Source organism: Gossypium hirsutum, chromosome D02 (genome assembly GCF_007990345.1).
Source record: "Gossypium hirsutum isolate 1008001.06 chromosome D02, Gossypium_hirsutum_v2.1, whole genome shotgun sequence".
Taxonomy (NCBI): domain Eukaryota; kingdom Viridiplantae; phylum Streptophyta; class Magnoliopsida; order Malvales; family Malvaceae; genus Gossypium; species Gossypium hirsutum.
This window is the reverse complement of record NC_053438.1, coordinates 49,127,889-49,155,336: the sequence shown is the minus strand read 5'-3', so window position 1 is coordinate 49,155,336 and position 27,448 is coordinate 49,127,889. Positions and strand designations below refer to the sequence as shown.

Below are 27,448 nucleotides of genomic sequence, written 5' to 3'. Positions count from 1 at the left end.
GACTTGAATCTAAGGTATGTTCTTTTACTCATCAATGGGTATTGATTCATCGTACCAATCATCGAATCATTGCTTGGAGTTTGTTGGTGAAACTTAAAAAAAAAACTTAACAGTTCAGTGACTTAAATAAAAACTTTTGAATAGTTTAATGACTTAAATGAAAACTTTTAAATAATTTAGAGACTAAAATGTAACTTTTTTTTAATTAAGCAGCAAAAACAAAAATTTATCCATAACTTAATGACTAATGATATAATTTTCTCTCTATTTAAATATAAATATACGAAAACTAAAGTAAAACATTTTCAAGCGAAAGATATGATAACAAGTTTTCATGTTTTAATTTAATTGATTCCGATTTTAAAAATTCCTAGAAATAAGAGTATAGGTTCTTAAGCTTGGAGTTAATAATTTGGAACTATATTTGTAGGGCATATATAGGATAAACTTATGAGCCTTGTCCACTAGGGGTGTTCAAATGGTTGGTTCGATTATAAACCAAATCGAATCACTATTAATTAAATTATTCGAAATGTAAAATTTTTTAACCATTAATTGAACCAAAATTTTTTTCAAATTCATTAATTTAATCGATATTCGGTTAATCGAATTATCGAAATTTATATATTTTTTTCTTTTGATTAAAATAAGTATAAACATATAAAAAAATACATTGTTAATGTTCATTTCTTTTAATAGTTCAAAAAAATATATTATATATAATATATTGTTTATTTTGATTATTTTAATTAATTCAGTTAATTATATTATTTCAAAACAAATTAATTTTATAACTAAAGTTTTAAAAAATCATCAATCGATCTCCAACTAAATTAAATTTAATCAATGTCTAATTAATTGAATTAAATCAAATCGATCCATTAATTCAATTTTAACCAAACTACATCCCTGCACATAGACGCCACAATTAAACATTTAACTCACACCTGCGCCTTGGACCTTTTGCCAAATCAAACTCCACTATCAATTTCTAAAAGGTAGCCGCAGGCAGGCTCCAACAATCAAAATGAAACTCCAAAATAAAACAAAGCTTTTATTTTTAATGGAACTTTTTAGTTAATGAAAATTTGATTTTGATTTTAATTTTTTTGTTTTATTTATGTATTTTTAAATATTTTTAATTTTAATTTTGAAATTTTTATGTATTTTTAATTAAAATTTTATGATTTTCTAAAATTAAGATTGAATTGATATAATGTATATAATTTTATTAAATTTTTAGAATTAGGAACAAATTGATAGAAAATATTAAAAGCTAACTTTGTTATTACGTCTAGCCACATTAGCATTCCATGTGTTGGCCAAAGATATTTTACCGGTAGAGAGATTAAAAATTACAATTGATCTAACTAAAGTGACTAAATTAACAATAAAAAAATTGTGACCAAAACAAGAATGCATTAAAAGGAGATCATCTAAATAGTCTAATCTTTAATTTTTATATAAATTTTTAATAATTATATTTTTAGGCTAACTATACCATTGTTCCCAAATTATATCACATTTCTCATTTAAGTACCTAAAATTTTATTGGAAGTAAAAATGGTACATAAAATATAAGTTCTATCTTATTTTACCGTAAAAGTGTACAACATCTTATAAAAATATATTATGTGTTACATTTTTATTGAATTATATTATGTTTTAGAGTAAAATAAGATGAAGTTGATAGTTTAAATGTAATTTATGAGGAAAAGACCTACAATTGATATAGCTTAACAATTTTGCATTTAAGCATATTTTTACATGGAAATTTTCTCATCCTATATGAAATTTTCTCATCCTATATATAGTTTTCTTGGGAGGCATTTAGGCTATTTCCCTAATAAATGTCATTAGTGATTACCAAACTTTGCTGCCCTTTAATTAGGCTGCTTTAGGTTTAATTTTGTTCTTATCCTAATTTGTAAGAGTATAAGGGAAATTTTTTCAATATTTTTTTATATTGTACAATTAAAATATTAATATTCACACATATAATAGGGATATATCCACATTAAACATCAAAGAGAATTCAATAAATAAAAGTTTCTCATTTATTTCCCTTTAGTTTTTTTTTTAATTTTGAATAATAAAAATATAGCTGATTAATTTAGAAATTCACAAAGTCAGACTAAATTGTAATAAAAAAATAAGTAGTCAAAAGTTAAGAAAATATTTTTTTTCTTTATAAAATCCAAAGGACATCTGTGAGCTGACCGGCCATCGCCAGTGATACCAACAGTTTACCGGTTAACCCATCGGATAGTTGTGTGCTTTCCATATGCCAACGGCTTTAATGGCGCAAAGCAACCTCTAAAGTCTAAATAAATAAAAAAATCCCCCAATATGAGAATAGAGAAGCAAAACAAAAGGCAATCTCAATTTCACTCATTTGACAATTGAAATCCGTGGTATGGCCAAATCCGTGTTGAAGTCAAAGCCACCATTTTGCTCTTCCTTTCCCTTTTCCTTCATCTCATCTCTTCTGTTTTGAGCTTTCACCCTCTCTCAACCCACATCGGAAAAATTCTTCTTTGGTTAAAGGGGTTTGCTTGTTTCTCGTCCTCAGCATACAAAGCTGCTCTCTTGTTGTTGATATGGGGGCTCAAGGCTGCTGGGCTATGGTTATTATTCTTGGGTTGTTGTTGCAACCTCAGTTTCTCAGCTCTCAAAACCTGACATGCAATCAAAAGGACTGGACTGCTCTCCGGTATTTCATGGGCAATTTGACAAAAACACTTGAAGGTTGGACGACAAATTCCTCTGCTGATTGTTGTGAGTGGGAAGGCATAACCTGTGATCCTCCGTCTGCTGGTAGAGTAATCAAGTTGGTACTGCCCAATAAAAGGTTATCAGGCAAATTATCTGATTCTTTGTCTGGTTTGGATCAGCTTAAAACTCTCAATCTTTCCCACAATTTCCTTAAAGATTCATTGCCACTTTCTTTGTTTCATATGCCGAATTTAGAGCAACTTGACTTGAGCTATAATGACTTCTCTGGACTAATCCCAGAAAGCATCAATCTGCCTTCAATTCGAAGTCTTAACGTCTCTGCCAATTCCTTGAAGGGTTCCCTTCCTTCCCATATATGTGTTAACTCCACCGGAATTGGGTTCCTTAGTTTGGCAGTGAACTATTTCTCTGGTAATATTTCACCAGGGCTTGGAAAATGTTCTTCCTTGGAGGAACTGTATCTTGGCACAAATCAACTCACTGGTGTGGTGACTGAAGACATCTTTCAGCTTCAAAATTTGAGACGTCTGGGGCTTCAAGATAACAACTTGGGTGGGAAACTTAGTCCTGGTATTGCTAATCTCTCTAATCTTGTTCGTTTAGATATTTCTTCAAATAATTTTTCTGGAGAGATCCCGGATGTGTTTAGTGAGCTAAAGAGATTTCAGTATCTTATAGCAAATTCAAATAACTTTAGTGGTGGAATTCCCAGTTCACTGTCCAATTCTCCAACCGTTAGTTTGCTGAATTTGAGGAATAATTCATTGGAGGGTTCTATATATCTTAATTGCTCTGCTATGGTTACTTTGAATTCTCTGGATTTGGCTACCAATAAGTTCACTGGGCCTGTGCCTGATAATCTTCCCTTATGCAGACAATTGCAAGATGTCAACCTTGCCCGCAATAATTTCAGTGGCCAAATCCCTGAGAGCTTCAAACAATTCCATAGCCTCTCTTATCTTTCCCTCTCGAATTCGAGCCTCCATAATCTTTCCTCTGCTCTTCAAATTCTGCAGCAGTGTAGGAACCTAACTGCTTTGGTTCTCACCTTGAATTTCCCTGTTGAAACATTACCTGATGATCCTAATCTGCACTTTGAAAAGTTGAAGGTTCTTGTTATTGCAAGCTGTCAACTTAGAGGTTCAATTCCCCAATGGTTGAGCAAGATTTCTTCATTGCAGTTGTTGGATTTGTCATGGAACCATCTGAATGGAGCACTTCCACCATGGTTGGGAAGCTATAGGGATCTGTTTTACTTGGACTTATCGAACAATTCGTTTACTGGAGAGATCCCTAAGAGTTTAACTGAATTACCGAGCCTCATTCATGGAAATATCTCACTGGAGGAACCTTCACCAGATTTCCCTTTTTCATGAAAAGGAATGAAAGTGCGAGGGGATTGCAGTATAATCAAATTTGGAGTTTTCCACCAACACTTGAACTTGGTCACAACTTTCTTAGTGGACCAGTTTGGCCTGAGTTCGGGAATCTGAAAAAGCTTATTGTTTTTGATTTGAAATTCAATAATCTCTCTGGACCGATTCCGGAAAATTTGTCTGAGATGAGCAGCTTGGAGATTCTGGATCTATCACATAATGACTTAACTGGGACCATACCACCTTCACTGGAAAGTCTCAGTTTTCTGTCTATCTTTAATGTTGCCTACAATCGACTTTATGGGAAGATTCCTTCTGGAGGTCAATTTCAGACATTCCCGAATTCAAGCTTTGAAGGAAACAATCTTTGTGGTGATCATCGGTTCAGTTGTCAAGATAATACAAGTGAACATGTGTCTCCAAAAAGATCAAGAAAGAACAAAGATATCATCATTGGAATGGTTGTTGGAATCATATTTGGGACAGCCCTTTTGATTGGCCTTATGTATTTGTTTGTTCTGCGTACACATAAACGCAACGAGGTCGATCCCGAGAAAGAGGAGCCTGACACCAATGATAAAAATTTAGAAGAACTCAGTTCAAGGCTAGTGGTGCTCTTCCAAAATTGGGAATCCTACAAGGAGCTTTGCATTGATGACCTTTTGGAATCAACCAACAATTTTGACCAAGCAAATATCATCGGTTGTGGTGGTTTTGGTCTGGTTTATAGAGGCACTCTCCCAGATGGTCGTAAGGTTGCCATTAAACGGCTTTCTGGTGATTGTGGTCAGATGGATAGAGAATTCCGTGCTGAAGTTGAAGCACTTTCAAGAGCTCAGCATCCAAATCTTGTCCATCTACAAGGATATTGCATGCATAAAAATGACAGGCTCTTAATATATTCTTACATGGAGAATGGTAGCTTGGACTATTGGTTGCATGAGAAGGTTGATGGACCATCCTTGCTCAGTTGGGAAACAAGGCTGAAAATCGCACAAGGGGCAGCTAGGGGTCTAGCTTATTTGCACCAGTCATGTGAACCTCATATTCTTCACAGAGATATAAAGTCAAGTAACATTCTTTTAGATGAGAATTTTAAAGCTCACTTGGCCGATTTTGGTCTCGCAAGGCTCATACTTCCCTATGATACCCATGTAACCACTGATCTGGTAGGGACATTAGGCTACATTCCTCCTGAGTACGGACAAGCTTCAGTTGCAACCTATAAAGGTGATGTGTACAGTTTCGGGGTAGTGCTTTTGGAGCTTCTGACCGGGAAAAGGCCCATGGATATGTGCAAGCCAAAAGGTACCCGGGATTTGATCTCTTGGGTGATTCGCATGAAGATGGAAAACAAGGAGAGTGAGGTTTTTGACCCGTTTATCTATGGCAAGCAGCATGATAAGGAAATGTTGCGGGTTCTTGAAATCGCTTGCCTTTGTTTAAACGAAAGCCCTAAAATTAGGCCTACAACGCAGCAGCTAGTTTATTGGCTTGACAAAGTGACATCGTTATCTAGTGTTTGAACGCAACTACATGAAACTCCGGTTGTACAGCTAGAAGCAGCAGCAGAAAATTGGTAGTTTTTCATAGTAATGTCATCCTGTTGTAAATATTACTCCAGATATGTGGTGTATCGGATTCTGCTGCTCTCCAACATGGAGAACTCTTACAGAAAGCAACAAGCATTTTTATGATTCACTTTGTAAGTTTTCACAATCGAACAACAAAATGTTTGTTTCCAAACATGTAAAATACATATAATTCTTTTGTATGTAATGGTGATACGAAATGTGAAGATTTTTTTTTCCATTGAATGTTATGCCTTCTTTTGCTGTTTTGCATGGTCCTATGCTTTCCTACTTGGTGTATTTGTCGTAATGGTTTGTTGGTAAAGAAAACTTGGTTGTTGGGTTAAGTTAGAATATAAGGTTGAAATGACGTGGGGCTGCATCCAGTACAATCAACCATTTGACATTAATAAGCAGCAATTACTTGGTCAAAAGTTGGGAAATACTTGAATTAAAGAAAATTTTGGGTCCACTGTAGGCTTGTGAAGACAAATTTTGGTAAAATGTTTATAGCTGACTAAGGGCCAACTTGTTCTCATTTTTATGTCATTTTCAGGTTTGACTATGTGGCCAAACCTAATTAAAATTCCCTTCTATAAAACTTTTAAGGCATAATAATTTTTTTGCCCTCCAACTTTACAAAAGAGGTCATTTAACTCTACATTTAACTTTTCTTTTTTGCCTCTTTTAGCTTTTAAATTTGCATTTTTTTTTATCAAATCAACCTAAAATGGATGAAAAAGTTAGGGTTTGTTAACTTTGCTAGTGTGGCATATATGTGGATTGCCATACAGATGCCATGTTAGTATTTAATTAATTTTTTAAAATTTAAAAATTATTAAAAATATAGTTTATACTTTTTAAATAATTTTAATGTTTTTTAATTTTTTTAAATAATTTATATATTTTTAATTTTTAAAGTTTTAAAAGATTAATTAAATACTAACGTGGCATTCACGAGTATGCCACGTCAAGAAAGTTAAAAAATGTTAATTTTTCATCCATTTTAAGAAGATTTAACAAAAAAACGTAAGTTTAAAGGCTGAAAAAAGGGTGAAAATTAAATGGAGGGTTAAAATATTTTTTTATATAAATTTAGGAGCTAAATAAATTATTATGACAAATTTAAAATATTAAATGATTAAATTCCAAAGCGAAAAAAAATTGTTAATAAATCAAATGAAAGTGGGCCGGCGAATAGTTTAGAGTACGAGGTAATAGTTTCAAAATTATTAAAATAGGAAAGGGTGGCGGGTCAATTCGGGCAGGGGGCTTGCCTTTTGCCATCAAGTTGTTGAATTCTCTTTTGGGTCAAGTTGGTTCATTCTTGCATCTGTTTCTTTTCACAAAACTAAAAAGAAAAGAGAAAACCAACAGAAACTAAACTAGGAAAAAGAGATTGTTAGATTGCCACACATTCACGATATGCACGAAAAATATTTATATAAATAAATTTAAATGTATTTTTAGTTGAAATGAAAAAGTTGAGATATTTTAGTTGAAATTATTCACTTGTGGCTAGTATTGTCCAATGGGTAAATGGTTAGCCATTGGATGTGCTCCAACTCTATGAGGAGAGATACTCCCAACATAATGGTTAAAAGATGAGGTGAACAACCACTGCATCACAACTCATAATTTTTATTACATGTATGTTTTTTAGATTTATCAAATATAAAAAAAATATAAATATTTTTAAAATAATATTTATTACTTTGTAAAGAAATAGATTTTGATAATTTTATAGGGTAATGATTGACATTAACTCAATCAAACACATTATAATAATAACCAAACCTATTATTATATTAATTAGCAAGGCAGTTATAGAAAATATGAGTTGGGAGTTTAGTTTTTATGTTATTCTGCCAATATTTTGGCAATGAAAGAAAATGTGATATTTGCATTTTAGATACGTATGACTGACTATATTTTATTGTTATGAATTTTTTAGTTACAGTTTTCCTCCATTCTTTATTTATTTTTTAGGGATATGTTAAAAGTGCTTTTGTGGTGGTTATTGATTAACGGCAAGAAGAAGCATTATTTTCTTTGCTGAATTAGGGTAACGTTAACATAAAATTTGTATCTATATCTTAAACAACAATGATGACACACACAAAGATGTAAAAAATAAGTGATTTCGGGGGTTTTTTTATTAAAAAATTAATTAATTATAAAAATTAGAATGAAGAACAAATTAATTACAAAATTGAGGTATTTGCCATAATAATTTTAATGTCGTCTGATACATTGATGGTACCGGTAAATTTTTAAAAATTTAACTAAAAAAAAAGCTAAAAAAGTGAAAAAAAATTGTGTTGCCACTTGACATATTGGCAGCACCAGTTAATTGTTTTAAAAAAATCTGATAAAAAACTAAAAAAATTAAAAAAAAATACTAATTTGTAATTCCAACACCACATATTTAATGCATTAATATCTTTTCCTTACATTTAATTCCTATAACCAAATTTTTTTTATTTAATCAAGGGGGTGTCACCTGACACATTGATGACACCAATTAAGAAAATATTTTTTTTACTTTTTTTTTGTCATACCAATGTATCACACGGTTACGGGAACAAACATCCTTTTTCATAATTAATTTGTTTTTATCATATATTTGTAATTAATTATTTTTATATAAAAAAGAAGAGTTGGTTCCAATAATAGACTGAAGTTAAGCCCTGCATATCTAATCTCTCTTATCAAAAACAGCTATTTATCTAGTGATCTTCAAATTAGTATATGCATTTTTATTCATCAAACAATTCAGCAATACTAACATTTCCATTACTATATTAATTTATTATAAATATTTCGAGTAAAATAAACCATTTATATAAAATTATGTATTTATATAACACAACCACTGTATATATGAAATTCTGTTTATATTTAAATAAAATTGTATTTTATTCCTACCAATAAACTACAGAAAATTACCATTGAATTATGTTCTATAAAAAAATAACTATTTATATTTTATTTTTCATTCTTCGTGTCAGATCGATCTACATTTCAACTATCATTTGATCCAATAGCAAAGTCATTTTAGTCTTTGGTGGTATGTCTAAATAATTACAGCATAAAATTAAATTAGTAGTAAGCACGATAAATGAAGAATCGAAAAGAACCGAACAAACCCATCCATGACATATGCACATGTTAAGATTGAAAAGTCATACATCGTAATTATAAATGATAAAACACGAATAAAACTCAAGAATACTAAGGCTTGGTTGACTTTTTATTTTAAATACATTTAGGAAGTTTTACTTTCATATTCAAACCTACGCCATATACAAATATTAAAATGTGTAAATTATAAAATAGTAGAAATATTTAACCCAAAACCCAAAAGTCAGCAGCATTTGTAAATGGAAAAAGGAGGTTTACATAAGAAGAAAAAAAAACTGGAAGGATTATGTTAACAACCTTGTTGAAAAGAGTAAGAGAAAATATGGAGATTGATTGGAGTGTAGTTAAAGTTGGTTAACTGCTCATTTGCCCTGTAGTTTAACAAATCAGATGCCATTTTTTCTTCAATAAATCATTCAACGTTCCCACACTAATAAATTCATCATCTTCAATTCAACACATCATCGGACAGATACCAAAGACATTGAAACCGGTGAATGTGATAGACGTGTATGCAAGGAAAGTAGTCAATGGTTTTGGCAGCAATTGGTTCTGAAACAAGACAATTCTTTGCATGCATTCAACAGCTAATCTGATATTTGGAATTCTGAAACATCTAACTCACCTCTAAAGTATTAATTCCAAATACCCATTGAATTGATGGCACGATTCACCATGCCTAAACTCTCTACATTTACCAACTCACCAAAATGTTCATCTTCACCTCACCTCATGGAGACTCTTGTATTAAAAGTCAAATTACATTTTACACATTTTACTAAAAATTTTGGTAAATTAGTCATTGTATATTATATCAAAGAATAAACTCGATAATTTTGTTAAAAATTTCATCCATTTCTAATATTAAAAACTAGTGTGAGTTATACATGCCTGCCACGTATACCTCATGCTGACTTATAGGGACCAGTTTTTAACAAAAGGATCATTTTGTTCCTTAATATAACGTACAAGGGCTAATTTACCCACTTTTTAGTAAATGAGACAAAATGCAATCCAACTCCTAATATAAGGGTCTCCAAGATACTTTTATCCATGGAAGAAGCTAGACCACCAACATTTCACTACCATTGCTAATACCCTTCATTTGCTTTTTAATATCCATATTAGCTTATCTTACTCATACTTGAGCGTGAGTGTCGTATACATATTTGATGAGTTTTTAGAAGATCATATCTCAATTCTTGGATGTGTCCAATATAGATGCTTTAAGGAAAAAGGCAGCATATATCACTCTTTCAATTTGATGTTTCACCTTCTGATTAAGATACTTTGGATTTTAGAACTAAAGTCATGGTGGAGATTGATCCAGAAAAACCACTTAACAATTCATACCAAAACCAGAATTGGAATTAAAGCATTGACCATGTAATTAAAAAAAATGTCAAATAAAATTATCTTTGACAAGTATAGTTTGGGCCATCTACAATCAAAATCCACACAATAACTTAAAACAAGAGTGACATCTTTTCGGAAAAAAAAATCATTGATAATTGACATTTCATGATGTTTACATACAAAGACACGCTTGCAGAAATATATGAAACACCTTTTTTGTTTTGTTTATAAGGAAAACCCTGCCACTAACTACGCTCATATTATACTAATAATGTCTTTCATTGACTTTCTATTCATCATCCATGAACTCTAAAAGTATTGCAAACAACGGGGGAGCATCAATTATATAATAAACCGCCCATCCACATGGATTGAATGTAAATGGGACATTTTTATCTTAAAAAAACTGACAAGCTTGCACGGATTTAGGCGTTGGATTCTGCATCATCTTCTATCTCGTGCACAGCTTGAAGGGGACCGCTACCGAACATCAGACCTCTGCCTGAGAGATTGTTTAGAGGACCATCTCCAAATAAACATACCTGCGGTTCAATCTGATTCAACCGTTTCCATTCATCGTCCGACAGTGACCAATTGAATATGTCGATATTTTGCTTTATCCTGTCAGGCTTTAAGCTACATGGTAGAACACTGGTTCCTCTTTGAAAACCCCACCGTAGGATTACCTACAAAAGGAGCAAAGCACAACCACATGATTTAGAATCGTTAGAACTGCTAGACTAGTTAAACATAGCATGTTAGGACAGGAAGCATATCGTGGCTTTTAAGGGCAATAAGTCAACTGAAAACGGATGTTCTAGGATGAAGCATTTCTTGCTTTAGCTAAATAACCAGGGTAATGCTCATAGGGTATTCAAGCCATTGTTACATTTTATTAAGAGAACCTTGAACTGAGCCAAGATAAAATAATGCACTATCATACACATGAAGCTCTAAGTACACAAAATATCCAAGATCAGAAGGTCCTGATCAAAAGCATTATTCAGTTCCAATCATCACATCTTGATGCTAAAGAAAAACTTAAAAGGGCAATCAACTTACTACTACTTGCTTACTGCTCAGCATATCCACAATGCACATTATCACATTTAAGGTCTACGCGATTGAACACCATTATAAGTGCATTTAACATGCATTTCTCGATTCCAATCCTTTAAATCCTTGGACCACTCAGGAAATTGAAACAATAACATACGAGCAATGTTTTTATCTATTATCAATGAAGGTAATATAATATATTTTCTAACAATTGATTGGGTTATTAACACAGAGCCCTTTATTAGCTATTTCTATCCACATTTTTCCCTTTCCCTTTTCTTTTGTATTTTGTTTTTAGTTGGAATGCATAAAGTGCCTAGAAATAAGGTTTGTTCCACCGCTCACTAAACTCAGAAGTTCACTAGATGTAAGGATAACGTATAATTGTAGGCTTGCTTTAAAGCTTATTGACCCGATTGAAGAGCTATTCCGTGAATCCGCTCTTTATTTGGTGTTTGGTGGAAACGGAAAAGGAAAAAGTGATTGAAAACCAGCTAATGGGTTTGGTGGTAGTTGACAATTGGAAATTCTCTGGTATAGCCATATGTGGAAGTTAAACCGAAAGATACTCACCATAATATTAGTACTTTTCCTAGAGATATACTTCTTTACTAGTTATTCAGGGGTTTACCGACAATTATATGAACTCGGTTTTAATAATAAAGATATTGCTTTTCATGGTTACATATAACCATGAAAGACATGCAACTTCCTGTGTCTGGGCAAATTATAGTCATTACTTCATGCAATCTGCTTTCCTTTCTCAGTAATGGTACAACAGCTTGAAAATGATAAATGCATTATCAACACATGGTACAAATGGAGCGTGGTCAAATTTATTGAGCAAAGTGAAACTAAATGAGGCGAGGCAAGTTCTATTCAGACTTCACTTGACCAAATTTTACCAAGTTTCATCTCTGTACGAGTTCATTTTGAAGCTTAAAACTTATCAAGTTTGTGAGGCAAGCTCAAGTTTAATCCTAGGTTGGTCACGTGGGAAATATTTCATACGCCAACTTTTAAGCAGTTGACTACACAAAACATATCGGTGGCATATTTCAAAGTCATTCATTAGCATACCTGTTCGGGTGTCTTTTTGTGCCTATCTGCTATCTCTCCAACAACTGACAATTTCAACATTGGTCCATGTACTGATCGAGACCTCCTAAATGAAATGCGAGGAGTTCCAGGTTCATCTTCCCCACCCGATCCACTATCAGACACTCCGGGACTTGAAGTAGGTACTCCCAAAGGTGTGTGAGCAGACACATGGATACCTTTCGATTGGCAAAACTTCACCAGTTCATCTTGTCTCCAAAAAGGATGCAACTCCACCTATAAATAATGTCAAATCAATCATACATGTTGCTGATGACTTTCACCAGATACAGAGTTCAGGTTTCAGAAAAGGAAAAGTAATCAACTAACTTTGCTGTGAACTGATGTTTTAAATAAATTAAAGAAAAAAGATGACAACTATAAGAACAAAGGTCTCATAACTGGAAAAGTATTACAAGATGAACAAGCACTATTTTGCATGCATAGGATTCGAGCCTAATATTTGAACACTATTTCAATAACAGTAAAACAATAGCAAGAATGAGAGTTTGCGTAGATGGTATCGAGTCATGGAAAAGAAAAAAAAAACTACTAAAAAAGGAAAAGCATAATATAGAATCACATGTACATGCAATCATAATCTTTTTCCCTCTCAAGTTAATTAAAACAATCGAATCATCAACATTTTATTTCAGTCAAATTTCGAGGCAATCAATTACAAAAGCCTTTTTCTTCGTTTGTTTTAAGTGGTATGCAAGGTGACAAGAGACTTTAGCAGCTACTAACGTAGTCAATCAGATGAATCATATTTCTGGTTCACAAAGCAAAAACATGGTTGAATAAAACTCATGTAAAGGAAAATTTACATAATTTAAATAGAAGGTAACATGTTTAGCAAATATAAACTCTAGTAGTAAGATGCTGCGTACAAAAAACTAAGTTCCAAGCAAAATGCATTCCTCAAGGTACAAGCAAGGGATTGCTCAAAATTATGTGCTTTCACATGATAGTAGATAATCCATGCTGGATGTGGTCGGTTTCCACTTTTGATTACAGTGACTATCAAGTAATAAACAAAGATTCTTGTGCATCAAGTACTAAAAGTTTGCCTAGAGTTTTGCATACCATATATTCAAACATTCTGAGAGTAATTTTATGCAAACCAAGGTGCATATATCATCATACATGTTCATTAGACTGAATCACTGCAAGATAATTAAATAGAAGAAACTCAATGGCTGGATCTCTAACTAGTAATGAATTTAATTCACGGTGAAGTTATTAATAAATCAAAGCAAATGACAATTCTTTTTTATGCAGGAATAACTGAAATTAGAATGAATTCAAATTTAAGAAAAAAAAAGAAAGAAAAGGTGATCTCTATCAAACCTGGTTAACTGCAGGTACAATTTTTGTGAATTTAAGCAGTTCTTTGATCTGAGGCACACTGAAATTGCTTACACCAATAGCTCTAACCAAACCCGATTCGACTAACGCTTCCATTGCCTTCCACACCTTCTTCAGCCGACTCAAAAACTGCCTACGCTCGCTCCCTGACTTTGAAGGAGGATCGGTTGCATCTCCAAAAGCCGAGATCTCAGGCCAATGCATCAAATAAAGATCCAAGTAGGAGACCCCAAGGTTCTTAAGAGACACCTTAACATAATTCTCAATCTTATTTAATGAATTCATAGTACAATAAAGCTTAGAGGTTAAGAAAACATCTTCTCTTTTCAAAGAACCTTTGAAGGCTTCAGCCAAAGCTTCCCCAACTTCAACCTCATTGCCATAAAGATGTGCACAATCTATATGGCGGTAACCGACCGACAATGCTGTTTTCACAGCATCAACGCAGAGGTCTCCTCCACTCTGCCATGTTCCTAGCCCAATGGCTGGAATTTTAGCTCCAGTATTCAACACAAAGAAATTCCCAGTTTTCCCTTTCATTTCCCTTGATTTTCTTGACCCACGAACCAAGAATCAAAAAAGGGGGTTAGGGGGGAGCAAGATTTCAACTCTAAAGTTTCCAACAAACAAAGAGAAAAAAACCCGATTTCAAAGGATTGCGGTAAGATATGGAAATCAAACCAAAAACCCACTACTAAAATCTCAAAAACAAGACAACCCAAATCAGCAAGAATACTAAAAGAACATTCTTTATTAAAAAAACCAAGACTTCACTTCAAATACTAAAAAAGAACTCAGCTGCTGTTTATCCATTACAATTGATCCGAAATCAAACTATATATTAAAAGAAAAGTAATAAACAAACCTCAAAAAATTCAGACCACAGCCACCAAATACCAAGGACTTTTCTTTTTTTCCTACTATGTGTATGGAAAAAAAGCGTATGATGCAGAACTTCAAAAGAGAGGATCAAGGTCAACAATGGCAACACAGGGAAGCAAAATAAACTTATAAACTAAAACACCCCCCTCAAGAGATAAAACAGCACTCTTTTACTTGTAGCCTGGAGTATGTGTATATAATTATAACATATTTTTTATATACACAGTATTCAAATTTATGAATCTGTCTATCTATTTTAGACAAAAGACAAAAGGTCAAATATAAAATAATAGTGAGTTAGATCATTACGTTGAAAATTTTAATAGGAATATAAAAGAAAAAGAAAAAGAAAAAGAAAAATGAAGGGCTATGTATGTACCTAACTGGAAGAAAGGGGTTGTCTCAAATGAACCCTACCCACCACCTACCAAGCACCCAACTTCACAAATCACAACTACATTCATTGGACATTGCTCCCAGTATCTCTTTTGAATTGTGTCATTGAAATTCAATTTCTTTTATTAATTTTTTATTTTCAGATACTGTTCTGGTTCTGTTTAAGCCATATCTATTGGTTTCAACGTGAGAATATTCGTTGTGATAGGACTTGGTAAGTTCTAACCAATGGGTAGACTAGGGTGTTGGGACAGTATCCTAAGGATTACAGTTTGGTACCAGTAAAAGGGTAACGAAGTTATTATTTGATTTCTTCAATTATCAATACTCATAGGGTGTTTTATAAGTGATATTGGTCCAAGTGAAGAGTTGGCATTCCATTTATGGAGACAGGTGAAGGCACAGACAGTAGAGTGGAGGGGAGGTGGCAGCAGTAATCACAATGTTGTTCTGAAGTTCCAAATGATGGTTTAGTTGAAAGCACATTTCCTACAGGTCAAACAAACTTTATTTGGAATCTCTTCCTTTTTGTCTCTGTAAGAACCATATAAACATAAAAAACACAATGGTCACTGTAAGTAAAACAAAAGAAGCAGTCATATCCTGGAACATGTAATCAGAAAAGCTGCTTTTGTTGTGTTTCCCATCTCCGGTTTTTTTATTTAATTTTTCATCAAATTATTAAGTGAAAGTGATGGTAACCATTGGACAAATTTGCAGAAGAACAGTGATAGATTTTATACAAAGTGGCAAAGAAAAGCTCCAAATATGTACAGCCAAGAATAGAAAGGAAGAAAAATTAATAAGGGTGAAAAGGAAGTATGAGAAATTGTTTTAAAACTACCACGCTTTTACTCAAACTTACCTACTTAGTTTGACTGGCAAGTACAGAAGAAGAAATTGTATGGCTTGATTTTCTCAACATCTATGTGTGTGAAATGGGAACTTTGGTTTTTGCTGCAAATCCAACAAATAAATGATCTGTTACATAATTAATATCTTTTTCCATTTCAGATCAGATTCTGAATATTTATCATCTCCGATATTCATCAAGTCACCAATCCTTTGTAAAAGCTGCATTGATTCCAAAACCATATTTCAGATTGATGTGATTTTAGCGGATGAAACAGAAAAATCTGTGTTTATTATGTTTACCCTAAGAATGATGTCCTACGATCAACAACCAGCTCAAGGAGAAGTTCACTAAATAGATCTGATGAATATCACAAATTCAATCCTTCTTAATGCATGCAATGTAAACGAGAAATTTGTGCTGCCAAATAGCTGAAGTTTATCCCCTTTTTTTTAACTTAGGGTCTGTTTGATAGGGGGAAAATATTTTCCAGAATTGGTTTTCCCCATTTTTCAGTGTTTGATTGGAGGAAAATATTTTCCTTTTGGAAAATCAACTCCAAAACACGGGAAAATACCTTACAATTTTGGGAAATTGTCTTACCGATTCAATCTCCGTAAGACATTTAGCTCTCATGCATTCTTCTCCCTTCATCCAGTAAGCTTCCTTCATCCATTCTTCTCCCTTCATTCCTTCAAATTTTCATTCTTGAAAGCTTCATTTTGGTTCAGAACTGGAAACCGCTGCTGGTACGTTGCAATTCTATTTTTCGACGGTTACTTCGTTTATTTTTCATTTCTTTTTTTGCTTTTATGCTCCGTTTATTTTTCATTTCTTTTTGGCTGCTACTGTCGCTGCCATTTCTGCTTTCAAATGATGGGTAAGCTTCATTCTTCTTTTATTCTTCGTTCGATTGTTAATGCTGGAAGCCATCTTTCTAATTTCCCCTCTTTTTCTTCTTCTTCTAACACCATTGCTACCCACATCGACTGCCTAAGTAAGAAACCCATGTCCATGCCTGTTAGAGGAAAGGGAAAAACAGACCACTGCTTCGATAATGTTGATCATGCTTTGAGTTTGTTCAATAAGATGATTGAAAAGTACCCAAAGCCTTCAATTGTGGAATTCACTAAATTATTTGCAACCATTGTTAGAATGAAACATTATGTCATTGTTGTTTCTATGTGTAGCCAGATGGAATTATTAGGCGTTTCCCATGATGTTTATTCTGTGAGCATCTCGATTAATTGCTTTTGTCAATTAGGTCGAATTGATTTTGGGTTTTCTGTTTTGGGGAAAATGCTGAAGTTAGGTGTTGAGCCTGATGTTGTAATTTTTTCAACTTTGATTAATAGGCTTTGTAATCAAAGTAATATTTCTGTGGCCGTTTGTGTATTCGATATAATGTTCGATATAATGTTTTCTGGAAAAAGGATTGATCTTTATGGTTGTATTATCTCTAGTAATCTTTTGTAAATATAATGTTTCCATCTTTGTTGTTGATTTATATTCTGCCCTCTTTATACATAATGTTCTGTGTAGAGAATGAGTGTATATGTTGTATCCTGTTGAATGGGAATATATAATTGAACCTATTTTACTTTTCTTTTCCCAGTTGGTTGTGGAAAGAATGTTGGCTTCTGAAGGAATAAAAGGGATAGAATTGGGCAGAGATGAATTTGAAAAACGAGTTTGGGAGTGGAAAGAGAAGTATGTCTTCCCTTAAATTATTTGCATACTTGGTTTTTCTGCTGTTCTTTGCTGATTTTGAATCTGTTACTTTGTACATATCATCTATTGTGTTTTATTTGCTTGGGGGTTCTCCACAACTTCAATAAATTCTACTTCTTCTCCTTCCAAATACTGATTCTTATGGAGTTTTATTGCTTTAACCCGTTGCTTAATTTCTGGTGTTTATTGTTCATATTTGACCATACTTCCAAGTTTTCTGGCAATCTTTTTTCTTTGTGCATTATATAGTAGTTTTAGTTTTATCTTTTCATTTAATTATTATGGTTCATTTATTTTATGATAGGTTTCGACCCCGCATTCTTATTGATGTTAACAAGATTGACATGACCACCACTGTCCTGGGATTCAAGATTTCAATGCCTATCATGATTGCTCCGACTGCTATGCAGAAAATGGCTCACCCTGAAGGTATGAATGTTCTGGTTTTTTAGTACCCTTGTTATGAGATTGTTTGAGCAACTAATGTTCACATATCAAATTGAGCACAGTCGTCTTTGGTTGCTGAGTATGCTTAGACTTGCATGATGATTTACATTGCAACTCTGGATATTTCCTGAAACAGAACAAATTTGTATACGAATGATTTCCAGATGCGAAGGAGTGAATAAAATGTAAAATTTAACTTTCGTATGCAGACATAGCATCAATTCTTACTTATGATGTTCATGGACTATGCCATAGAAGTCAAACAAATCAGCTTAAATTCCATTGCTTACTATCATGTTTCACTTTGCTAACTGATATTTAGCATGTTTATTTTCTCATTTGATCATAATATTCTATCTTCCTGATGTACATGGTATTACTCAATGTGCAGATTCCTCACTTGAGACCTGCGGAATACAAGAGGTCTAGGTTACCTAGGAACAGGAGGACTATGAATCGTGCCTATGGTGGTTTTGAAGATTCAGAAAACAAAGGAAAATGTTTCATCAAAGAGCCAGTTCAACTGATAAAAGATTCATTATGACAGGAAGTAACAACGTTGTTTCTGATTTTTGTTTTTTTCTTCTAGTTCTACGCATTTTCAGACATCTCTTGTACAAGTAAACTTCATAAATAAACTTCATAAATAGAGAAAGAATCAAGACACCGCATGTTGTATCAAGATATTGATACTTTTATGTGGTGTAATATTATGCACTTGGACAATGTTGTTACTATGTGCTGTACTACTAATTATGTATTTGGATAATATTATTTCTAGTACTCATTGTGGTTTCGAAGCAATTTATAATTATTCAATACTTGTTTTTTAACACAATTACAAATAATTTATTTGATATTAGTTTTTTTCAATTTATAACCATTAATATTGTAGCTTAATAATTGAGTATTATTATAAATAAATCATTGCAATATATGTAAAAATAATTTAAAATATAAAAATTTATTAATATATATTAATATATGTAAAAACAACTTTTCCGGAAAATATTTTCAGGAAATCTGTCAAACAGCAGAAAATATTTTACACAGATTCAATCAAACACCAGAAAATATTTTTCAGTAAATCATTTTACAGAAAAGTAAAGCATTTTCCAGAAATCATTTTACGGAAAATATTTTACTGGCAATCAAACAGACCCTTAATCTTTCAAAAAGCCCTCAAACTTTAAAAAAATAATAAAACTTTTAAAATATATTAAAAAGGCCCTCAAACCTTTTCAAAAAAAAACAATTAAGCCCCTACTTTTTTTACACTCAATTAGGTACTTGAACTTTCAAAATACATAAAAAAAAACTCTCAAACTTTTCAAAAAAAAAATTTAAACCCCTGCTTTTATTTAAAATTAGAAAAAAATTTATTAAAAATTAAAATCAATAAAAAGATAAAAATATTATTAAATTTTAATAAAAATTTAAATATTAAAAATTTATTAAAAATTAGAAGAAAAATATAAAAATCATAAAAAATATATATAAAAAATTGTAAAAGTTATAAAATATATAGAAATATAAAAAATTATAAAATTTATAAAGTCATAAGAAAATTATACAAAATGTAAAAAAATATAAATTTCATAAAAAAATTATAAAAGTTATTGTACCAAAAGAAGAATTTTATAATTTTTCTATAACTTTTATTGATTTTTATTTTTTATTACTTTCCGCCACATGTCACGCTGTATTGCAACACATGATGACTTTAATTGAAAAAAACTACGGGTTATTAATTTTTTATGATTTTTAAAAAATTTTACAATTTTTTTTATTTTTTACAATTTTTATAAAAAAATTATAACTTTTTATATTTTATTAAAATTTAATAATTTTTCTAAAATTTATTATTTTTATGATTTATAATTTTTAATAAGAGTAGGGGGTTAATTACTTTTTTTTTAAAAAAATTGAGGGTCTTTTTGATGCATTTTAAAAGTTCAAATACCCAATTAAGTGAAAAAGGCGCAGGGGTTTAATTGCTTTTTTTTTTGAAGAAGTTTGAAGGCTTTTTGGATTCATTTTGAAAGTTTAAGTATTCAATTGAGTGCAAAAAAAAGAGAGAGAGAGACTTAATTGCTTTTTTTGTAAAAGTTTGAGGGTTTTTTTATACCCTTAAGCCTTTTTTTTAAATGTATAAAAGTAGCTCCAAGTCTAGTTGATATGTCTCAATTTTTTGGAAGTCGTCTGCTCTGATATTTAAAATAATACCATCCACATTTGAACTTGATAGATATAGTCTTTGAATCATCTTGCTTAATTTCGATTAGACTAAAAGTATCTTTAAATTATCTACTAATATAAGTGTATTCTCGCATTACAACTCGTCCATGTAATTACATTTAGTATTAGTTAAATGTTAGATAACTAATAAATTAATATTTATTTTTATTTTACTTTGCGTGCAAAAATCATTAAAAACAATATACAAAAGATATTAATTATAATAATAGAATTTTATTAAATCAATCTAAATGAAAAATTATAAGTATTAGATCTAGTAGCTCTCTACTCGGTGACACTGTATAAAATGATGACAGAAGTTAGAGATGATGCTGTCAATGGCGGAGCATAATAAGATGCTGAGGTTGATTATGAAGCATAATAAGATGTTAAAGTCGGTGACAACGTATAGTAGTGGTGCATATAACGAAGACTATCTATCTATCTTAAATGTACCAACTTCAAAATTATAAATAGTGAACAGAAAGTTATTTTTTTGTTATTAAATATTAATATTATTAATTATATTAAATTTTTTAATATCTATTATGTTAATTATTTAAAAAATATATTATAATAGGCCAAATTAGGCATATATTTCAAAAAAAATTATTTGACTTTTTAGGTCATTTTTTTAATTTAAAAAAGTAGACCCCTTTTAGAGAGAGAAAGTTGGTCGCGCTTTCCTCTAATGGTCAATTACAATGGCTTTTTGAACGTTGGTAGGCAACGGTAAAAAATAAATAAAATAAAATGGCCCCAACAGTCAATTTTTTTCTATAAATAACCATGCAAGTTTATTTTTTTCACTCAAATCCAACTTTCTCAATTCTTTCTAATATCTCAACTCTCTTAGTTCTATCATTTTTCTTAAGTTCTATTCTAAAATTTTCTATACGCTCATTTAAAAATATATATTTTTAATTATTTCGTATTTTATTCGTTTTGATTAAGTTTTCACGAATGACAACCTCTCTGATTCATTTCGAGGACAAGCACATTTCCTTCTCTCAAGTGATAATGGTAAGACAAAATTTTAAATTTCGTTATTTTCAATTAAGTTAAATTGAAAATTTTTTATTTTTTAAAATATTTTAAATGAATTTTTGTTGTTGATATAAATAGGCGGATGATCATGTTTTGGAGGGATTCATACACAATTTGTCAAATGGCCTAATCACCGAAATTCGTAGTTACTTGCAAGACGCTGGATTCTTGCATACGTCTCGTATGCTCGAGGGTTGCAAACTCAATCTTACACTCATTAGCTCGTTGGTGGAAAGATGGATGCCTGAGACACACACTTTCTATCTTCTATGCGACGAGTATACAATCACACTCGAGGAGATAGCTTTACAACTCGATTTACCCATTGATGGGCCAGTCGTCACAGGGTTAGCAGTCATTCCAAGTAAAGAGGACCTTTTCGTGGCATTTTTGGGGAAGGTCTCGAACAAGTTTCAAGGGTTAGATAGTGATAAAGTGGTTGGAAATCAACTTTGAAGAGTTTCCTCTGAATACGACTGACGTCGTTAAAGAACAATACGCCCGAGCATTCGTTCTGAGGTTAATCAGGGGCATTTTAATGCCCAATAAATCTCAAATTTTGGTACACATAAGGTGGCTATTACACTTAGTCGACTTAAAAGAATACGGAGGACTAAGTTGGGGATCAGCCGTGTTGGCCACATTGTACCGGGAGTTGTGTCGAGCGACGAAACCAGATAAGATGTCAATCGGTGGTTGCCTGCTCCTGCTGTAGTCGTGGGCCTTGTGGCGACTACTATTTCTATGTCCCCAAGTGAATGACCCATACATGTTCCCATTGGTGACAAGGTAAAAATTGTTTCTTAATAAATGTGTAGTTTGTATATTAAACGTTGTTTATTTATTATAAGTTTGAATTAACATATCGATTCTATAGGTAGAACCATGAGTCGAGTTATGTGGGACTACCCGACCAGCTCGAAGATATCAGGTTGCTGTTAAATCAATGCTCGGAAGCCAAGATTAGTTACTTATTTTTTCCAACCTATAATAATTATGCAATGACTTTTAAATAACATTTTGTACATAATACAATTTACAATTATGCACTATAGTTTAAATGGATGTCGTATGTCGAGCTAGATATAATAGAATACTTTGGACAATCGAAGTATGTGGGATGCGAAGGTATCGTTGATAGTGTACATGATGGTGGAAATGCATGAATTGAATCGAGTAATTCAACAATTCGAGTGGAGGCAACAAATTCCACCGCCACAGCGAAACATGGATGAATTATACAAGGTGGACCTATGGGGAAAAAACAACGAGAATTGGTGAGATATTCACAATGAGTACATTGACACTTGGGATCGTATGATGGAATTCTTACCCATCCGTGAACCGTTTTTCTTAACGGACACGATGACCTGTTTGGAGTACTTGTCATGGTTCAGACTCGCGAGTAAGCCATATCTGCTATCTATTAAGACGAGAAGTAGGCAACTTCGTCAGAAGAGTGAACGACGATCGCCCCAGCAGTGTAGGTCCGGACGTGGTTGCAAGTTGGGTTTGTCATCGGCTTTGACTAAAGAAGCACCACCTATGTCTGCGCCACATCCCAGTCAACATACTCCACTTATTCTTGTTCATTTTACTAACCCCGTATTTTTTTTCACAATCACCATATTACGGACCACCATAAATCCATGTTTCTACCCCCACCGCAGGTACACATTTCAGGGCACTAACGTCCCATGTATTCTACACCCCATGCTGACATCGATGCCGATGCAAATGTTGAGTCAGATGCCGACGCATGTCCTATCACTGATAACAACGTCGATACTAACACCGATCTAGTCATCACTGCTAGTGACAATGCCCAGGTCAAAGCTGACGTATCCGAGTTTTGTGACATCAGTAGTGTCACAAACACCCATCACTATATTGTTTTATTGGGTTGAGTTATCGACGACACCATCTTCTCATGGAGTGGATGACACATAATGGGTGGCTAGGATGGCACCGCACTCCATTATGAAGGAAAGCAATGGGGACAAAGATAAAGCCGAGGGTGGAGATGAAGACAAAGACGACGATGGAGATGAATATGAACATGAAGGTAGAGGTAGAGGTGAACATGAAGAAGACGAGGATGATTGTCACGATCTAGTGGAGGAATCAATGCTACTAGTTGTGTGTAGAAATTCTACACGCACCTGTCAGCCACTGTCGGGAGGCACACATTCAGCCCAATGATGCCGATGATGTATTTTTAATTTACTAATTGTGGTGTAAATATAAACGACATCAATAAAGAAATGATAATTTTTTTGGTATATTTGTATTGCAACTCATATTTTTCTTTCTTAAATTGTGATGTAAATTATACGTAAATTTGAAAAGTTGAATTCCTTGATAAATTGAAAATGATAAATACAACTATAAATACAGTTGGCATGCAATTTTTAATAAAATAAAAAAAAATTTTAAACAAAAAAGGTAAGTATTGTAATAAATTTTATATCGTTGAAAAAAATGAATGCTATCGAGGTTGACGACCCAACATACCCCTCAGTACAAAACATGTTGCCTTCGTATGCCATAGGTTTCTACAGTACTCGCATAGCCTCTATTGGTTGTCCCTCTCTCGAATATCTATATTGGTGCGTATCCTAGTAGAATTCGGGTGGCCTTTCGAGACTCAACGTAGGTTCATGTTTGGTGCTAACTCATACGGCACGCTGGACACTAGCGGTCATGTTCTCTCATTTGGGACGAGTGGGAATTCAAGACTCCGCACATTATGCACACATTCAAGTGTGTTACCCTCATATGATATCTTTAATCTCTTTGGGATAATATTCGTTCTCTCAATATGATCTTATTTTATCTAATGGTAACCATTACATTTTCCTTCATGAAAAGGTAATCACTATCATATATTGATCAAGTCACCCATCACAAAGATGAATAACCCATGACCACGTTTACTTTTCATCAACCATGTAATGCCAACAGAGGATATCATTTACTCATATCTCAAACTATGAATTTTATTATTGTGAATGATGCTACATACTGCGGAAGTCGTACACCCAACACACCAGCTTTCAGTTCCTTATCTATTTGAACTTAGGATTTTAGTTATATCAAAGTGTAAGAGTCACACATACATAGCCATCATCCACTCAGGATTTAGGTATGTCAAACCATAAACATCACAAGTGAATAAATCCATAAACAGATTCTGGATCTATTCTTCTTAGGTTCAGTCTGATGTACTATCAGTCTAGTCAGTTACATCTATGTCTCTATCTTCTAGGAGTCATATGTTTCGATGCCCAAGACAAAGCATCTCCCCAATTGGACTTGATAGACGACATATTAGTATTTCAATCGATTTTCTCATTTTCAATTAGACTAAGGACATATTTAGGTTCGTCTACTAATACAAGTTATCTTCCTGTATTATGATCCGACCACGTAATACCGTTTAATATTAGTTTTAATGTTAGACAACTAATGAAAAACATTTGCTCCCATTTTGCTTTGTGTGCAAAAACCATTTGAGGATAATAATACAAAGTATATTAGTGTAATGAATGAATTTGTTTTATTAATCAATCTATTCGAAAAGAATTTACAAGTTTACAAACAAATATACTACACTCAGGGCACCATATCCAATAGGAATTCCACCAATTCCCATATTGCATCACATTCAATCAACAAGGGATCGAACCTCTATTCTTAGAACCATTCATCTGTAAAGAATCTCGTTCCACTTTTGATTTGTGGAAATGGTTGACATCAATTTTGCTCGGTGCCTCTGTAGTCCATCGTCCTTTTCGAGGTTCCATTGAATAGATTTAATCAAGCTAATGAAACATTAAATTACACAAACATGTTTTATAACAGAAAATCAAATTAGAACGTTTAACTTTGTTAGCTTGTGGGTTCTCTCGTGTCAGGTTGTTCTCTGAACCAACAAGCGGCACTTTGTACCTACAAAATAGACGACAACCAAAAGAAGGAACAACATAATGGAAACTAATAGAGAAAAAAGAAGATTGGTAGAAGAATCGAGGTTAAAATCACGAAATCTCAACTAGCGATGGAAGGAGGGAGTATGACTGCCTAAGAGGGTCTTTTTGTGGTTGTTTAAGGTGTTTTGAAAGTGATATTTAGGGTAAAAATCATTTGGTATATAGAGGAAATTTGACAAGTCGCGCACAAGGACGGGATAGAAATTATAGAATCCCGATAGCATGACACGACATAGGGGTGCGCGTTGCGACACGATGCCCTCATTTCCAGGTTTTTGAGTTTGAAGTTGTGTGTTGCAACATAGGCTATGCATGTCGTGACACAAAAATTAGATTTTCAATAATTTTACTTCAAAGTTTTATGTTGCAACACAGTGGGGTCTGTGTCGTGACATAACATGGAATTTTTAAATTCTCAAGCTTCGAAATTTTGTGTTGCAACATAGGGGTAGTTGTGTTGCAACACGGCCTGGAAGTCTCAAAAACTGCCTTTTCGGGTAGTATCAGGCTGCTCGATTTGTGCCCAATCACCCTAGGCACCTTTAAGAACACTTTCGCTCCCTAAAACTTTATTTCTACTCTAACTAAAACTAAAAATAAAAAATTACAACTTAAAAATTCAAAACTCACAAAACTTTACAATATTTACAAAATTAGTAATAAAGTTGGGACACGGCTGGCTTATCATGGCGACGTTGTGTCCCTTGTCAGAACATCACCTATTGTGTTGAGCCTCCCCTTTTGCAAACATTTTAACGTTTTCGATTCTTTGCTTCCCCTACTTTACGAACTCTGAAACCATTGTGTAAAAACACATAAAAATACCTAATTTAAGATTAAAAATAAAGTAATAAAAACGAACAATGAAAATTAAAATCAACAAAAATTTAAATAAGAAGTTCTCTTTCAGAGTTCGGATGATCTAAATCGCCTCCGTAGAAGAACTTCCAGTTGGTCCTTGACACTTTGATTCGTCTTTTGTTCTTCCATCGAGATATGTAAACCAGTACCTTTATTCGATTCCATTGATGTTGTCTTATTTTTGACCGATGCAACATCCACATTACAAGCCATTTTGTGCTAAATCCTTGCCAACCCCAAATTATTTTCTGGGGTATTATCAACTCGAGCTTCCTCACCTCCATGTTACGTGAAGCTTTGGTTGCATAAGCTTCACCTCTACATTGTATGAGAATGTTATGAACCCATCAACCCCTTCGGTTGGCACTTCCTCAGTTTTAGCCAGAAAGTGTATTGGCTCTTCTACACTTTCATTCATAACCAGTTACAGCTCAATGTTAGTAGTCAATGCTACCTCTACCTCTACTGCTACGTCTACATCTATGTTAATTAGATCAAAGACATTTTTGGCTTTTTTTAGTTCGTCTTTATGGTCTCCGGCTCCAAACTCTAGCTGACTATTATCATCTAATTCAGAATAATCAAGGACAATATCGTGGTCCACATGATTATGGTTGGGAACATCATGCATGACCTCTTCTAATGGAATCATTAATTTGTACCTTCATTGGATTAGCTCTATCATGAGTGACATTTGATCTGACATAACCTCAAATCGTTTGGATATCGCTTCCAATTGTTTGAAAATGGGTTGCTTAATTACTTTGCACAAAGATATCTACTGCAAATTATAAGAGAGCTCTTCTAGATATTCGGGCATATTATTCTCTTGATCATACAACTCATAAAGAGGTTCATATGAATACCCTTTTTCTTCATATTCACTATCATAGCTCCATTGGTTTGTTGAAGCTCCGTTCGTGTAACAGCCTGATTTTTATTGGTGTCGAAAACAGTGGTTTTGGGGCCAACAAATCTGACGAGTAAGTTTATAAATATTATTATTTAATATTTACGAGTCAAATATGATTTTAAAATGGTTTTTTATTTGACAAATTATGTTATTTAAGTGATTTATTAAGTTCGAGTGGTATGACCCTAAGGTCAAGTGGTTTTAAAAAATAAGGTATCGGGACCTCGTTTCTATAAATTGAGCCATAAATATTTTTTAAATATTTATGGAGTGTCATTAAGGTGGTATTAAAGTTTTGTTAAGAAATTTTAACGTTTAGATAATTAATTAAAGAAAATAGACTAAATTGTAAAATGTGCAAAATTTGCGAATTAACACAT

The 27,448-nt window shown here is 32.9% G+C and overlaps 3 protein-coding genes across 5 annotated transcripts; 2 read left to right on the top strand and 1 right to left on the bottom strand.

Moving 5' to 3' along the window:
* The first annotated feature begins 2,275 nt into the window (after positions 1-2,275).
* Positions 2,276-5,922, top strand: LOC107909981 (phytosulfokine receptor 1-like). Its single transcript, XM_016837708.2, is given in 2 exon segments — positions 2,276-4,092; positions 4,095-5,922. Coding segments are annotated over 2 exon segments (3,036 nt in total). The 5' UTR covers positions 2,276-2,600; the 3' UTR covers positions 5,639-5,922.
* A 4,398-nt stretch (positions 5,923-10,320) lies between these two features.
* On the bottom strand, positions 10,321-16,583 carry LOC107909982 (aldo-keto reductase family 4 member C10). 3 transcript variants are annotated; one of them, XM_041088256.1, is made up of 4 exons: positions 14,970-15,274; positions 13,691-14,261; positions 12,323-12,577; positions 10,321-10,869 (listed from the first exon to the last, which is right to left on the bottom strand). In XM_041088256.1, exons 2-4 carry the CDS (start codon positions 14,246-14,248, stop codon positions 10,609-10,611), a joined length of 1,074 nt encoding a protein of 357 aa, XP_040944190.1. In that variant the 5' UTR covers positions 14,249-14,261; positions 14,970-15,274; the 3' UTR covers positions 10,321-10,608. The 3 variants fall into 3 exon arrangements, with proteins under 3 accessions (XP_040944190.1, XP_016693199.2, XP_016693198.2); XM_016837710.2 differs by lacking the exon at positions 14,970-15,274 and adding an exon at positions 14,574-14,942; XM_016837709.2 differs by having other exon boundaries at positions 13,691-16,583.
* Positions 16,584-16,725: 142 nt separating this feature from the next.
* On the top strand, positions 16,726-18,734 carry LOC107909983 (uncharacterized). Its single transcript, XM_016837712.2, has 4 exons — positions 16,726-17,069; positions 17,455-17,549; positions 17,875-17,999; positions 18,409-18,734. The coding sequence occupies exons 1-4, from the start codon at positions 16,848-16,850 to the stop codon at positions 18,444-18,446; spliced, it is 480 nt and encodes a 159-aa protein (XP_016693201.1). The 5' UTR covers positions 16,726-16,847; the 3' UTR covers positions 18,447-18,734.
* Positions 18,735-27,448: the final 8,714 nt, after the last annotated feature.

Excerpts from the sequence above, each read along its gene's own strand:
- LOC107909982 (XM_016837709.2), bottom strand. The coding sequence starts at position 14,248 with ATGAAAGGGAAAACTGGGAATTTCTTTGTGTTGAATACTGGAGCTAAA. Across the intron at positions 12,578-13,690 it reads TTGTACCTGCAGTTAACCAG|GTGGAGTTGCATCCTTTTTG; the intron begins GTTTGATAGAGA and ends CATTATTTATAG. Across the intron at positions 10,870-12,322 it reads ACAAAAAGACACCCGAACAG|GTAATCCTACGGTGGGGTTT; the intron begins GTATGCTAATGA and ends CTCCTTTTGTAG.
- LOC107909983 (XM_016837712.2), top strand. The coding sequence starts at position 16,848 with ATGTCCATGCCTGTTAGAGGAAAGGGAAAAACAGACCACTGCTTCGAT. Across the intron at positions 17,070-17,454 it reads TTTCCCATGATGTTTATTCT|TTGGTTGTGGAAAGAATGTT; the intron begins GTGAGCATCTCG and ends TTCTTTTCCCAG. Across the intron at positions 18,000-18,408 it reads GAAAATGGCTCACCCTGAAG|ATTCCTCACTTGAGACCTGC; the intron begins GTATGAATGTTC and ends CTCAATGTGCAG.